This window comes from Momordica charantia (genome assembly GCF_013281855.1).
Source record: "Momordica charantia cultivar OHB3-1 chromosome 6 unlocalized genomic scaffold, Mcharantia_2.0 BLBB01000006.1, whole genome shotgun sequence".
In the NCBI taxonomy this organism is placed as follows: domain Eukaryota; kingdom Viridiplantae; phylum Streptophyta; class Magnoliopsida; order Cucurbitales; family Cucurbitaceae; genus Momordica; species Momordica charantia.
The window spans coordinates 10055871-10069957 of NW_028275164.1; the positions used below are offsets into that span (position 1 = coordinate 10055871).

The 14087-nt window shown below is 35.3% G+C and overlaps 1 protein-coding gene and 2 non-coding genes across 3 annotated transcripts; all 3 read left to right on the forward strand.

Moving 5' to 3' along the window:
* Nucleotides 1–2017: 2017 nt before the first annotated feature.
* Nucleotides 2018–2089, forward strand: TRNAD-GUC (transfer RNA aspartic acid (anticodon GUC)). Its single transcript has one exon. It is a non-coding gene; the product is annotated as a tRNA-Asp (tRNA).
* A 1137-nt stretch (nucleotides 2090–3226) lies between these two features.
* Nucleotides 3227–3583, forward strand: LOC148210664 (uncharacterized). The gene has a single exon (XM_088124793.1). It carries the CDS (start codon nucleotides 3227–3229, stop codon nucleotides 3581–3583), a length of 357 nt encoding a protein of 118 aa, XP_087980919.1.
* A 9626-nt stretch (nucleotides 3584–13209) lies between these two features.
* Nucleotides 13210–13281, forward strand: TRNAD-GUC (transfer RNA aspartic acid (anticodon GUC)). The gene has a single exon. It is a non-coding gene; the product is annotated as a tRNA-Asp (tRNA).
* Nucleotides 13282–14087: the final 806 nt, after the last annotated feature.

Below are 14087 nucleotides of genomic sequence, written 5' to 3' on the forward strand. Positions count from 1 at the left end.
GAGATATGCTAAAGAATCGAACGAGTTGTGGCATGATGTGATCAAAGCTAAATACGGTATCTCATCCTGGCCCTATAAACCTAACACAACCTCTCTCCTGACAGGAAAAGGGCCTTGGAAAGCGATTCGCAAGACCCACACACTGGTTTTTGATAGGTTGGCTTACAAAATTCAGAATGGTTGCTCTACCCCTTTTTGGACGGCTCCTTGGTTGGTCAATGAACCATTGGAACAACACACACCCCTTCTCTTTGCCTTATCTACGAAAAAGGATGCATCTATTCGGGATCTTTGGTGTGTGGACAACAATTGCTGGAATTAAGGTCGAGAAGAAACCTGAAAGATGCTGAAATTATTGAATGGGCGGTCCTCTCACACAAGCTTTCTTCGATTCAACTATCCAATGAGGAGGACATTTTAACTTGGAAATTAGAACCAAATGGCATCTACACCACTCGCTCCCTCATTAAAGATCTTACACAACCATGCTCTCCAAAAGGTTTGTACGAAGGCATATGGAGGGACACATATCCTAAAAAGGTGAAATTCTTCCTTTGGGAACTTAGCCACCGTGCTATCAACACCGGTGATAAACTACAAAGAAGACTGCCTTATATGGCTCTCTCCCCCCATTGGTGTGTGATGTGTCATTCAAACTTTGAGACCCAAAAGCACCTCTTCGTCTCCTGTCGCTTTGCAACCAAATTCTGGAACCTCATCCTTAGCACTTTTGGTTGGTACACTGCTCTGCCAACGGATCCCCCTCACCTCATTGAAACTACTCTTAGCGGACATCCATTTAGAAAAGAGAAAGCTCTTCTTTGGTAGAATTTTATACGGGCTTTCCTTTGGGTCACTTGGAGAGGACGCAACCAACGCATCTTCAGCGACAAAACTCTCCCTTTCGAAATTTTTTTTGAAGCTATAGTCCTTACCGTCATTACTTGGTGTAAATCCTCCCCTATATTTCACAACTATAGCCACACTTCCCTTTTAGCCAATTGGAAGTGCTTCATGTAATCCTCCTTTGAGGCTTTTGTAATTTCATATATCAATGAAATTGTTTCTTTCACAAAAAAAAAAAAAAAAAGTAGAAATAAGAATATGTTTAATAATCATTGATAACATTTGTTTAGTTCAAATAAAATTTAGCATATATAATATTTAAAAAAAATAACTATATAAGATGCGTTTAAAGTTAAAACAAGGTTAAAAAACACATTTGGTCCCTATACTTTCATTAAAGTAACAATTTGGTTCATGAACTTTTAAAAATAACGATTTAGTCTATGAATTTTTTTGAACTTTTAAAAATAACGATTTAGCCTATGAATTTTTTTGTTTTCTTTTAGAAATAGTAGGCACAAAATACCTTATTAGTTTATTGAGAAAAATCAGCAAGCAAAACATATATATATAGAGAGAGAGAGAGAGATATCATCCACAGAGAGAAAATAAAATTATCATGAGAGATGTGTCGTGGTGCTTCATGAGGGTTTATAAATAGAAAGGGGATAAACTACTTTTTATAGCTTCTGAACATTATAAACTAATTAAGACTTTTGGTGGACAGATGTGAGAGATAGAGTTAATGAAAAAAAATTAATAAGAGTGATAAAATTTTGACGAGGTGAGGAGAGAATTTCGAGGGAGAGAGAAATATATAATTTGGATCGGTAAGAGGACATATATGAAACTCAAGTATCACGCGATGTTAAAATTGTTCAGTAAATATTTATTTCACGTCGTACTTTTTAATATATTACTATTATTATAGATATAGATATTATCTTTTACTCTTCAATTATGAACTTTAGCGATATCCATGTTCCAATGCATATGATTTTGAAATAACTCTCCTTTCACCTCAAAAAACATTCAAACAAGATTACACTTTCCCATATTAAAATTATGTTACCTTAATAATGGTGAAATTTTGAACACTGTTATGGGCAGATTAAAGTTTTATTTAAAGCAAAAATATAGAAATTATAATATTTCACGCTTTTATCTGCAAGTCGTTGTAGTATAGTGGTGAGTATACCCGCCTGTCACGCGGGTGACCCGGGTTCGATCCCCGGCAACGGCGGACTTTATTTTACCCAATTTTTATTATCTTTTTAAATTTAAATTTATTATTATTATTGTTATGTTTTTTCCTTCCCAATTTTTATTATCTTTTTAATTTAAATTTATTATTGTTGTTGTTATTTACTAAGTAAGATTAAAAAATTACTTTCTCAGTTCCAATTTTTACAATCTTTTTAAATTTTAATTTGTTATTATTATTATATTTACCAAGTAAGATTAAAAAATTACTTTTATTGAAATGATGAGCTGAGTCTTTGAATTTTATTTTGTAAGAACTTAGACATTATATTTTTAAATGGTAACAACCTAATTCATAAATTTAATACGTAATAATTTAGTCTATATAATTTAAAGTTTGTATGGATTTAGTTCTTATTGTGAAAATTTTTGTTAATATTTAACGATATTTCTTGTTTATGTGTATATGATAAATTTAATGATATGCAAAATGTGTTTATAAATTACACAAATGGAATGAGCTACTTTTGGTAGTTCCTAAAAATTTACTATATTTTCTAAAGTTTGGAAACGAAAAACGGGATAGTTCATTAAGTATATCTATTTCTTAAAAATTGAGGCATACGAACAAAAAAATAAAAAATGGAAACATTATTAAACCAATCATGAGTTATTCAAGTCATTTATTCTAAGTTTTGTGAAACTATGTAAATGGAAAATGAAATTCAATAATAGTTTGGACCATGTAGAGTATATTATTTAGTTTTGAAAACATATACCACTCCCCAAGTTTATCTCTAATCTTTCAAAACTGATAAAGTTTACCAACAAAATGGTGACATTGAATTTCTATTTTAATTTTTTTGGAGCGGTAGGAGATAGGTGGAAATTTGAACTTCCTGTTAGGTTTATTAATATGTTTGTAATAATTAGTTAGTTTCATGTAATCCAGTTGTATAACTAACTTCTGTATAGCTAGTCTATATATATGGATTTTACTTCATTAATAAAGTTAATGCACATTCTAATTTACTTTAAAGTCTAATATGATATGAGATGAAATTTTTTAGAGAGTTTTGAAGGTGCATTCCATTTGGCGGTTACCGACTTTCTCACTCCTCGAAGTGCATGTCAATTTGCCTCCATTTTCTCCTCTGTTCGTGTGTGGTTAATCTCCATGGCTGGAGATGATACCATTAATTCCATCGCTTTCTCTTCCTCATCGGTAAATCCTTCGTTCTTGGAACAATATGCGAATCCTTACTTTCTCCACAATTCAGATAATACTAGTCTTGTTTTGGTATCTGATTTACTTACATATGAGAATTACACGTCTTGGAGCAGATCCACAGTTATTGCTCTTACTGACAAGAACAAATTAGGGTTTATCAATGGTTCGGTTCCTCGTCCGACTAGAGACTTGTTGAATTCATGGATTATTTGCAACAGTGTTGTCATTTCATGGATTATCAATTCACTTTTGAAGGAAATTTTTGCAAGCGTCCTCTTCTCTGATTCCATTCATGATATTTAGTCCCAAAGGCAAAATCGACCGCGAATTTTTCAATTACAACATGAGTTGATGAGTTTACTCCAAGATCAACTTTCGGTTAGTGCTTACTTCACTCGTTTGAAGACAATTTGGACCGAACTTACATTTTATCGGCCTTCGCGTTCCTGCAATTGATGTTCTTGTGGATGAGTGAAAGAACTTGATGCTCATTTTCAGCAGGAATATGCAATGAGCTTCCTCATGGGACTAAATGACTCATATAGTCAAATTTGGGCGCAACTTTTACTTATGGAGCCGGCTCCAACGGTTAACCGTGCTTTTGCCCTTCTTGCTCAAGAAACGCAGCAACATGCTATTTCCAATTCGCTGGTTATTTTGCCGGCTGCCTTAGCTGTTCGCAATCAATCTACTTCATCGACATCGAGGTCATCTGCTCAATCGAAGAAGTGTGAGAAATCTTCTTGCACTCACTGTGGTCCTCATGGCTATGCTGTGGACAAGTGCTATAAACTTCATGGATATCTATCCGGATATCGCTCCAATTTCAAGTGGATGAATGTTTCTTCTGATAGTTCATTGAAGTTTCCCAAGGCTTATGAGACGAAGTCCAATGCTACCACTTCGGGCATTCCTGATTCTCTTGCTCAACTTACCCCTGATCAGTGTCAAGGTCTTCTTTCACTTTTCCAGACACACCTTATTAGTGCCAAGCCTACTGAGCCGGAGTCTGATACTTCTCATGTAGCAGGTACTTGCTCTTCCTTGCAATCTATTCATGCCTTTACTTATTGGGTTGTTGATTATGGTGCTTTTGCCCATGTGTATTTCTCTCGGGGTTCTTTCATATCATTACGACTTGTTTCTGGCATGACCCTATTGTTGGGTGTGTTGCCCTAAACTCGTAGTTTGTATTTTGTAAAAACAAATGTCTATTTAATAAAGTTTTATTCAATAAATTTGTTGTTGAATCATAGCTTTGCATTGTCCAAAATCCAATCAACTAAACATCCAAGGTTATTTTTGATGTAATCGGGACAGTATATATACTGGGTATATAGTTGATATACGGGGTATATATTTGATATACCCCTGATATATGAATGGATAATGTCCCGTGAATAACCTAAACGGTCTATAGTATATGCATAAGGCTGGGTACCTTATCCTGGCAACACTATAGATACGGCCCGCTCTGTAAATGTTACAGACGACTCGATCCAAGTCGTTCGTGTGGAGACATGCGAGTGGGGGTATCCTATACAATGAGTTTGTATAAGACCGGACCGCGAAATAGGCAATCTTTAGATGTAACACCGTTAACTAATAGATTGTCATTTCTTAGGATGACCAGGCAACTCATTCTCAATCCTGAGTGAGTTATGGACTCCTGCCCGTGAGGGCTCGTTCTTTGATCTGTATGGGTGAGAGTGGCCCGAGTCGCCGACTCAACATTCCTACCATTTTGGGGACGAGACCGAGTGGGGAGCTGGGAACATAACTTCACAAGATGGAATTCACTTCTCCCCGACTTTAGAGAAGTAGGTGAGTGTTCCCTTAAATGCTGACTCTGGGACTTGAACAAGGGGCCCCACCCTCTCATTGGCCGAGAAGGACTTCCGGTTATTGGTTGGACCATAACCGAGTTGTTCATTAGAGGAGCAGTGATGTTTAAGGAGTAAGATGTAACTCAGGGGTAAAACGGTAATTTGACCCAACTTGAGTTACGAACACTCGTGAAGGATTGACTCGTCATTAATGATCGTATATCCATGGACACGAATACATTCTGCACTGAGAAGAGTGCAACTGCGGGTCTTTAGTGGAATGACCCGTAATTAACGAATCTAGATTAACTCGGTCAATGAGTTTGACCAATTAATCTTGCATCGTTGGAGCTTCGGATCTGTAGGTCCATTAGGTCCCCTTGCTAGCTCATAACGGGTAAAACAAGGATCAAATTTTTGGAAGAATTTGAATTGTTCAAATTACTTAAGGGATTATATGTATATTGATACATTATAATATATATAGTTAATTGTACATTAAAACTATATATTATGAGAGATATTATTTGAATGAGATTCAAATAAAATTAATATGAATGAGATTCATATTAAAACTATAGGTTAAAAATAATGTGCATAAAATGTACATTAAAACTATAATTTATACGAGAGAAATGTTTTAGAATATGATTCTAATTTTATAATAAATAATTAAGTGTTAATTATTTATGTATATATATATTTATTAATTATTAATTGGATTAATAATTAATTATATTAATTAATTTTATATATATATTAATTGTTATATATATATATTATATATATATATATTAATATTATTATTATTATTAATATTAACTCCCCTGCAAAATTGCAGGGGAGTGGGGGGTTGCTGTGACGTGGGGAGTTACCCCACGTCATTGTTCTTCTTCTTCAATGGTCGAAGAAAACAGAACACAACTGAGAAAAAAAAACTCCCAGATCTCTCTCAAGAAAAATTCTCTCAATCTCTCCCTCTCGTTCCAAAGGATTGCTCCCACCAGCACGATCCCGAGATCCAAGAGGATAGCGAGGAAGACATAGTGGTGGTGTTCGAGGGAAACTCGTTGAAGAAACGTTTTTCAAAGGTAAAGTTTCCTCTGTATTTTTCTTCTTTGAAATTCGATTTTGTATCCCGAAAAACAGCAACGAAAATCCGCTTCCGCTCTAGGAATCACATCCCTTCAATTGGTATCAAAGCCAGGTTACTGTTCTGATTTTTTGGGATCAAAATCGTTAAGTTTGGTGGGTGATTTCATATTTTCAAAATATGGGTTTGCGGGTTGGAAAATTTCCAGATTTTTGGCACTTAGATAGCGTTTTTCTTCGTGATTCGATCATGTAAGGGCCCGGTGTTTTGGACATTATGTTTCTGCTTTGTTTTGTAAGTCTGTGTCGCTCGAAAGTCGTTCGTGGCGTCAGATTGGGCGAAAAGTTGCAGAAAACAGCGAAGAAGACGAAGCAGACTGCGCAGACAGCGCCATGGCACTGCGGGACAGTACACAGCGCCACGGCGCTGCACAGCGCCATGGCGCCATGCCAGGGCGCCGCGGGGCTGCTGCTGCAGCATTTTGCTGTAGCAACGCCGTGGCGCTGCCCTTAAGAGCCGAGGCGCTGTCCCGGGTGTCTTTCGACGCGGTTCCGAGGCTTCGGTTCGCGATTCGAGGGTGGTTGCAGTCGGTTTTCTTATTTTGAATTATTTCGTTTTCTTAGGGTGCCAAAAATCGTTCCAACTTTGCTATTTAATTATTTTATGCATTATGAATGTATATTTTAATTAAAATCATATAGCATATTGTATGCCATATAGTTTTAAAATCCCACCATAGGTTACATGCATAATATGTATGTTTGATATATAGTATGTATGTATGGTCATGCATCATATAGTTATAAATGTTATAATGTATGTATGCATGTTTTATTTTCATAATTAATATAAGTGTTGTATTAATTAGATGAAAATAAAGTTGCATTGAGCATGGCATTATTTTGGATAATATAATTGTTATATTAATGTATGCTTTCAATGCATGTTTATAGTTTTAATTTCTTAAATTTTATAAGAGTTATAAAATGTGGTAGATAGAAATTAAAATCTATAATAAAGAGTTGCATGCAAACATAAGGTCTAAGTTAATTAATTTTAAAGGGGTTTAAAATTAATTAGACTTTAGGTTATATCTTCTAATGTGATTATGAGGTAGTCTTTTATTTTGTTTTAACTAAGTTTAAAATGAAATAATAAAATACTAAATATAAAATGTTGTCCATAAGGGAACCCTGTCTAAGGAAGGTTCTGTCTAGGTTGAGGTATTTAAGCTGACCGTAAGGGAACACCTGTACCTGGGAACCGATCTGGGGGTTGAATTAGTCAATATTTTATATACAAACAATAATGTCATTGGTTTATTAAAGTGTTTAACGAACTAAAACATTATTATACAACTTCCGATATAATAGTTATATTGGGCCGACTAAAAATTCACTTAGTTAATTTCACTTAGCCGGGATTTATCTAAGTAATATACCCTAGTCTTAGAATACTAAGTGGGAGCAAAAGAGAATACGTAATATACAGCGTATATATTTGATATACAAAGTATATATAACATACTTTACTCTCTCTCTCATGTTCTCCTTTAAATTCACGCTGTGAGTTTCATGCTCGGCCTCGTGTCGCCCTGGGCGTGGCCTCCCTACGGAAGGTGTTTGCATGGTTCAATATCGAGGTGAATGGAGATAGTGTTCATAGTAAGTGGGAGAAGGGCGTGTGACAACACATCATGCGGTCTCCGCCATTGGTTTGCACCGTGAGGTTTCATACATGACCTGCATGTCGTCCTGGAGCGACCATCCCTACGGAGGGTTCATTGTATGGAAATCAAAATCAAGGCAAACTCCAGAAATGGATAGGAGTCTCTTAGGTTTTGCTCCAATATTTTTCTTCCCTACGGCAGGATTATTGGGGTGGACCTCTGAGGTCCGAAAATGTTGGGTCACACTTACGAGGAGTTGTTAATTTAGTTAGCAATTTCCTGACCAAATAAACGATGACTAAAATTTATAGGAATAAGAGTTATTCTAGTGTAAAATTTAGTTGAGAATGTCTCAATTCAGTGAAGGAGTACATGTCCGCCCTACGGTGGCTGTTGCTTTAAATCACTGAAGCGTCGTTGCAAAACAATTTTGTTAGGGTGCTTAATTACTTTTGCTAAATTTTTGATTGGGTTTAAAAGGCTAATGCATGAAACTAATATAGATTTGTTTTTACTTTCAGCATGTCTACTTCTATTATTGCACTCTTAGCCGCACAAAGACTTAATGGCGAATGTGATATTTGTTCCATCATTTCGGTACAACCTGCTTTCTGTCAGTGCCTTAACGGATCCTTATTCTATGGTTGTCAAATTTGCTCATATTTATTATGATATTCAAGACAAATACTCTTTGAGGACGATTAGCAAGGCTAGATTATCGCAAGGATTATATCTTCTCCATGCTCAGTCCTCTGCTACTGTTGTTTGTAACTCTGTTTCTACTAATCCTTATAATGTTTGGCATGTTAGATTAGGTCATCCATTTGCTAAACACTTGTTGCATTTGCAAGATATTCTATCTATTATTTCCCATAAACATGATTCTGGTACATCATGCTTGATTTGTCCTTTGAAAGCAAAAGACATTGCCTTTTATTTCACACAACCATGTTGCAGAGTCAATTTTCGATCTTGTGTACTGTGATGTTTTGGGGTCTGTATAAATGTCTCACTCATGCTGGTTATCGATATTTTCTGATTCTTATGGATGATTTTTCGCGATATACATGGATTTTTTTATGCGACAGAAGTCTGATGCTTTAACTCTTGTTCCAAGATTTTTTCAACTTGTTGAGACACAATTTGGCAAGGTTTTTAAGAGTTTTAGGTCTGATAATGCTTCAGAGTTATCTTTCACTCTAAAGGGGTTGTCCATTAGTTTTCTTGTGTTTGTCGTCCCCAATAAAATTCAGTAGTTGAACGGAAGCATAAGCACCTATTGAATGTGGCTTGGTCCTTGTTTTTTAAGTCTCGTGTTCCCATTACCTTTTGGGGAGAGCGTATTCTTATGGCCTCACTTTTAATCAATCGCACTCCTTCCCCGGTTCTTGGATGGGATAATCCTTTTCATAGGTTGTATGGGAAGTCTGCTGACTATTCTTCTCTGAAGGCTTTTGGCTGCTTATGCTTTGCATCCACCTCTTTTGTAAATCGCTCCAAGTTTCATCCTCGTGCTCTACCTGCAGTTTTTGTTGATTATCCACCAAGGATGAAATGTTATAAGCTCTATGATGTTGAACACAAGCATTTTTTTGTGCCATGGGATGTTGTCTTTCATGAGAGTTCTTTTCCGTTTCATATAGTGTCTTCACAACCTACTAATGTTGATGCATTTCTTGATATTGTATTACCTAAGGCTTTTGATTTTTCCGGGAATTCTACTTATGTGCCTTCTAGGTTTTGCCCACCCATGTTGTCAATACTCATGACAATGCTGATCATACCCATGTTGAGGATTCTATTCCTTTTGTTGAGGCTTCTATTGATGTTACTCTTATTGAGGCTACTGTCACTGCATCTCCAATTCTTGAGACTCATTCTCCTATTAATGAGGCTACTGCTCTTCATCCACGAACTACATTAGGCATTCTTGTTGATTCTGTTTCTACACGACCTCTTGTTGATGCTGATAGAGCTGGTCCATCTACTGTGAATCCAACTATTGTGCAGCCACTTTGCCGATCTTCTCGATCCACACAGAAACTTTCATATCTTAAGGACTACCATTGTGGTCTTGTTCGCAATACTTCTACCAGCAGCTATCTTTGTTATCCTTGGGACAATTATTTGTCTTATCATAATTTGTCCTCATCTCATCGGGCTTTTGTACTGAGTGTTTCTTCTCATTTTGAACCTCAGTTTTATCGTCAAGTTGCTCCCTTTGCTCATTGGTGCACTGCTATGAATGATGAGTTGAAGACTATGGAATTGAACAAGACTTTGTCAGTTGTTCCCCTTCCTTTAGGCCAACACTCTATTGGTTGTAAATGGGTATATAAGGTCAAACATAAGTCTGATGGTTCCATCGAACGATACAAGGCAAGGTTGGTTGCTAAAGGCTACACCTAACAATAAGGTCTTGACTATATTGATACTTTTTCTTCGGTTACAAAATTAGTCACTGTTAAAGTGTTGCTCACCCTTGCAACTTCTTTTAATTGGGTCCTTGTTCAGCTTGACGTCAACTATGCTTTTTTGCATGGTGACTTATTTGAGGAGGTCTACATAGATTTGCCCATTGGTTATAACATGACAAACATCTTCTTAGGGGGAGAAACTTGTTTGTAAACTTCATAAGTCTATCTATGGACTTAAACAAGCCTCTCGATAGTGGTTCGACAAGTTTTTCCAAGCTCTTTTACTTCTTGGCTTTCATCAAGCTAAGTCTGACTACACTTTGTTTACTAGAGGTTCTGGTGAAAACTTTGTTGCTCTTTTATTCTATGTGGACAATATTATTATTGCTGGACCTTCTGCCTCTGTTATTGTTTCATTGAAAGTCTATCTTAATGAAGTTTTTCGGTTGAAGGACTTGGGATCTTTGAAGTATTTTTTAGGATTGGAATTAGCTCGTTCACAGCTTCTTGAGGATTCTAGTTTGTTAGCCTCTAAGCCAGCCTCTTTACCAATGGATCCTGCTTTCAAGTTGAATGCTTCTGATGGAGAGCTTCTTGATGACTCAACCTCTTTTCGAAGACTTATTGGGCGACTTCTTTATCTCACTATTTCACGCCCTGATATTGCTTTCACTATCTACAAGTTGAGTTAGTATGTTGCTTCTCCTCATAAACCTCATTTGGCAGCTGCTCATCACCTTCTTCTCTAAATTAAGAGTAGTCTTAGCCAAGGTATTTTTCTTCAGCGCTCATCATCTCTTCAGCTACGTGCGTTTGCAGATGCTGATTGAGCCTCTTATGTTGATTATCGAAAATCCACAACTGGTTTTTGTATATTTTTGGGTGATTCTTTGGTTTCTTGGAAAGCTAAGAAATAGTCTGTTTGTCCGCTGAAGCCGAGTATCGGGCTCTTGTTGTGGTTACTATCAAGATTGTATGGCTCTCATATCTTTTGGTTGATTTAAAGGTTTCTCCTACTCTGCATACTTTGCTATTTTGTGACAACCAGGAGGCAATTCATATTGCTTCTAATCCCGCTTTCCATGAGCGTACGAAGCACATAGAGATTGATTGTTACTTTGTTCATGGTAAAATCAGTGATGGTTCCATCAAGTTGTTGTCCGTTCGATCTGCCTTGCAACTCGTTGATTTGTTCACCATGGCCCTTCCTCTGCCTATGTTTTCATTACTGTTATCCAAGTTGAGCATCCTTAATCCTTGCGCTCCAACTTGAGAGGGAGTATTAGACTTATTAATATGTTTGTAATAATTATTTAGTTTGATATATTCAAGTTGTATAACTAACTTCTGTATTGATGGTCTATATATATGGACCTTACTTCATTAATGAAGTTAATGCACATTCTAATCTACTCTCAAGTCTAATACCTCCAACATAAAATAGGTAAGCAATATCTTCACTGTTTAAACTATACTCATAAGAGTGGAGTTCATTTAATTCCATGAACTATAAAATAGGGGTGTTCACGAGTTTGGTTGAATTGGGTTAGGGAGTTTTTTGGGCCCAACCCGAATTTTCGGATTGGCGATATATGGAACCCAACCCAACCCAAATTGATGGCCAACCCAAAAAATTTGGGTTGGGTTGTCGAGTTGTCACACTTCCTTCACCGACGGCGATTGGAGTTGATGCAGTGGTGACTACAACGGGCGGACAACCGGGCGACGACTGAAGCGGGCAGCGACTGCAGTGGGCGGACGACGGGGCGACGACTAAAGTGGGTGGACGGTTGGGACGGCGACGGCTACGGGTAGACGGCGACGGTGCAGTGGGCGGACGGCAGAGCGATGAGAGCTTGAGTGGAGGAGAGATGGAGAGAGCTTTAGAAGGAGGAGAGGTGGAGAGATTAGAAAGAGATTCAAAATGAGGAAAAAGGAAGAAGATGAAAAAAAAAAGGAAGAAAACCCTAAAATGAAAGGTTATGATTAAAACTAATGGATGGTTGAGATTAAAGATGAAAAGTATATATATATATATATATAAAGCATTACAGGGTTGGGTCAACCCAGGTTGGGAATTTTCCAACCCACCCAACCCAAGGTTTGTTTCAACCCAACCTAGGATTGGGTTGGGTTCGTCGGGTATTTTGAACACCCCTACTATAAAATATCCTACAATAGTATCGTGTGAGTTTTTAAATTGATTGACGAGGTTAATATTGGATATTAGAAAAAATGTATTTTATATCAATATTTTAAAATATCACGTCATTTAGTTTCAATAATATTATTGAATAGATATTTATACAGGCAACAAATTTTTATTTAGGTCGAGCATATTAGTTTTTTAAAGTAGGTAAGAGCGGTAGGGAAAAAGATAAAACAAAATAAGAACCATATATACCTATGATTGGATTAAATTATATTTTCAATCTATATATGGTGTTTTAACTTTAGTTTCAATCAGTTTTCTTGTGCCTTTAAAAATTTTATCATCATTCATATTTTTTTTTTACTAAAATTTATCAGACATTACTCTTTAGTAATAGAACAAGTTTGATGTGATAAGTTTTATTATGTTGTTGTATGTATTAAAAATAGTCCTACAATTCTATAATAACGTTGTTTATAAAACTCTAAAACAGTGTTGGTTATAATAATATTTTTTATTTCTTTTTAGTACAACAATATGGGAGCTATGAGAGATGAAACCTCCAACATCGAATTAAGGAATACAAGTCAATTACTGTTGAGTTATGCTCATGTTTCATTTTTCTAGTACAATATCTGGGATTACGTGGGTCGAGAGATCTAAATCTTTCAAGTGGAGGTGAAATTTTGAACTTAGCTTGGGAAAACTTAATTAATTCATATAATAATAAATAAACCTATAAATTATTAATATTTTAATTTAATATTAAAATGTCGTTGTAGTATAGTGGTGAGTATTCCCGCCTGTCACGCGGGTGACCCGGGTTCGATCCCCGGCAACGGCGGCCTTTTATTTAATCTGAATTTTTTTCAAACTTATTTTATTATATTATTATCTTATTTTATTAATTTTTTTCAAACTTATTTTATTATATTATTATCTTATTTTATTAATTTTTTTCAAACTTATTTTATTATATTATTATCTTATTTTATTAATTTTTTTCAAACTTATTTTATTATATTATTATCTTATTTTATTAATATTACTAATATTTGCTTCTTTTAAATTTAAATTGTATTATTATTATTATTATTATTATTATTTACTTTTTAAATTTATTTTTAAGTTTGTTTTATAAAAATTATAATCTTTTTTAAATTTATTATTATTATTATTCACTTTTTTAAAATTTGTTTTTTAGTTTATTTTATAATAATTATTATCTTTTCAATTTAATTTATTATTATTATTACTTTCTCAATTTTATTTTAAAGTTTATTTCATAATAATTATTATTTTCTAATTAAATTATTATTATTATTTACTAAGTAAGATTAAAAATTATTTTTGTTGTCAATTAATGATCTAGCCTGTTTCATTGAAATTCTGACCAAGTCTACGAAGCTCGGTTCGAACTATTTGATTCGATTGGTGAGTTGAAGTGTTGGAAAGTAGGAGATCTACAAAAGAGAAAACACTTTATCACTAAAGTTAGCGGTTGGCCAATCTATATCCAAGCAAGAATATAAATTTGCGTACCTGAAAATGATGCGGAAGATCTCTATTTATAGGTAAAACTTTCGACAAGGTGTTCGACAAGCCTCCAATGGTTCTTTAAGGTACCGAGAATCACAAGTGTTGTCGTGG

What these genes read in the sequence shown, in the direction of transcription:
- LOC148210664 (XM_088124793.1), top strand. Translation starts at nt 3,227, where the DNA reads ATGGCTGGAGATGATACCATTAATTCCATCGCTTTCTCTTCCTCATCG.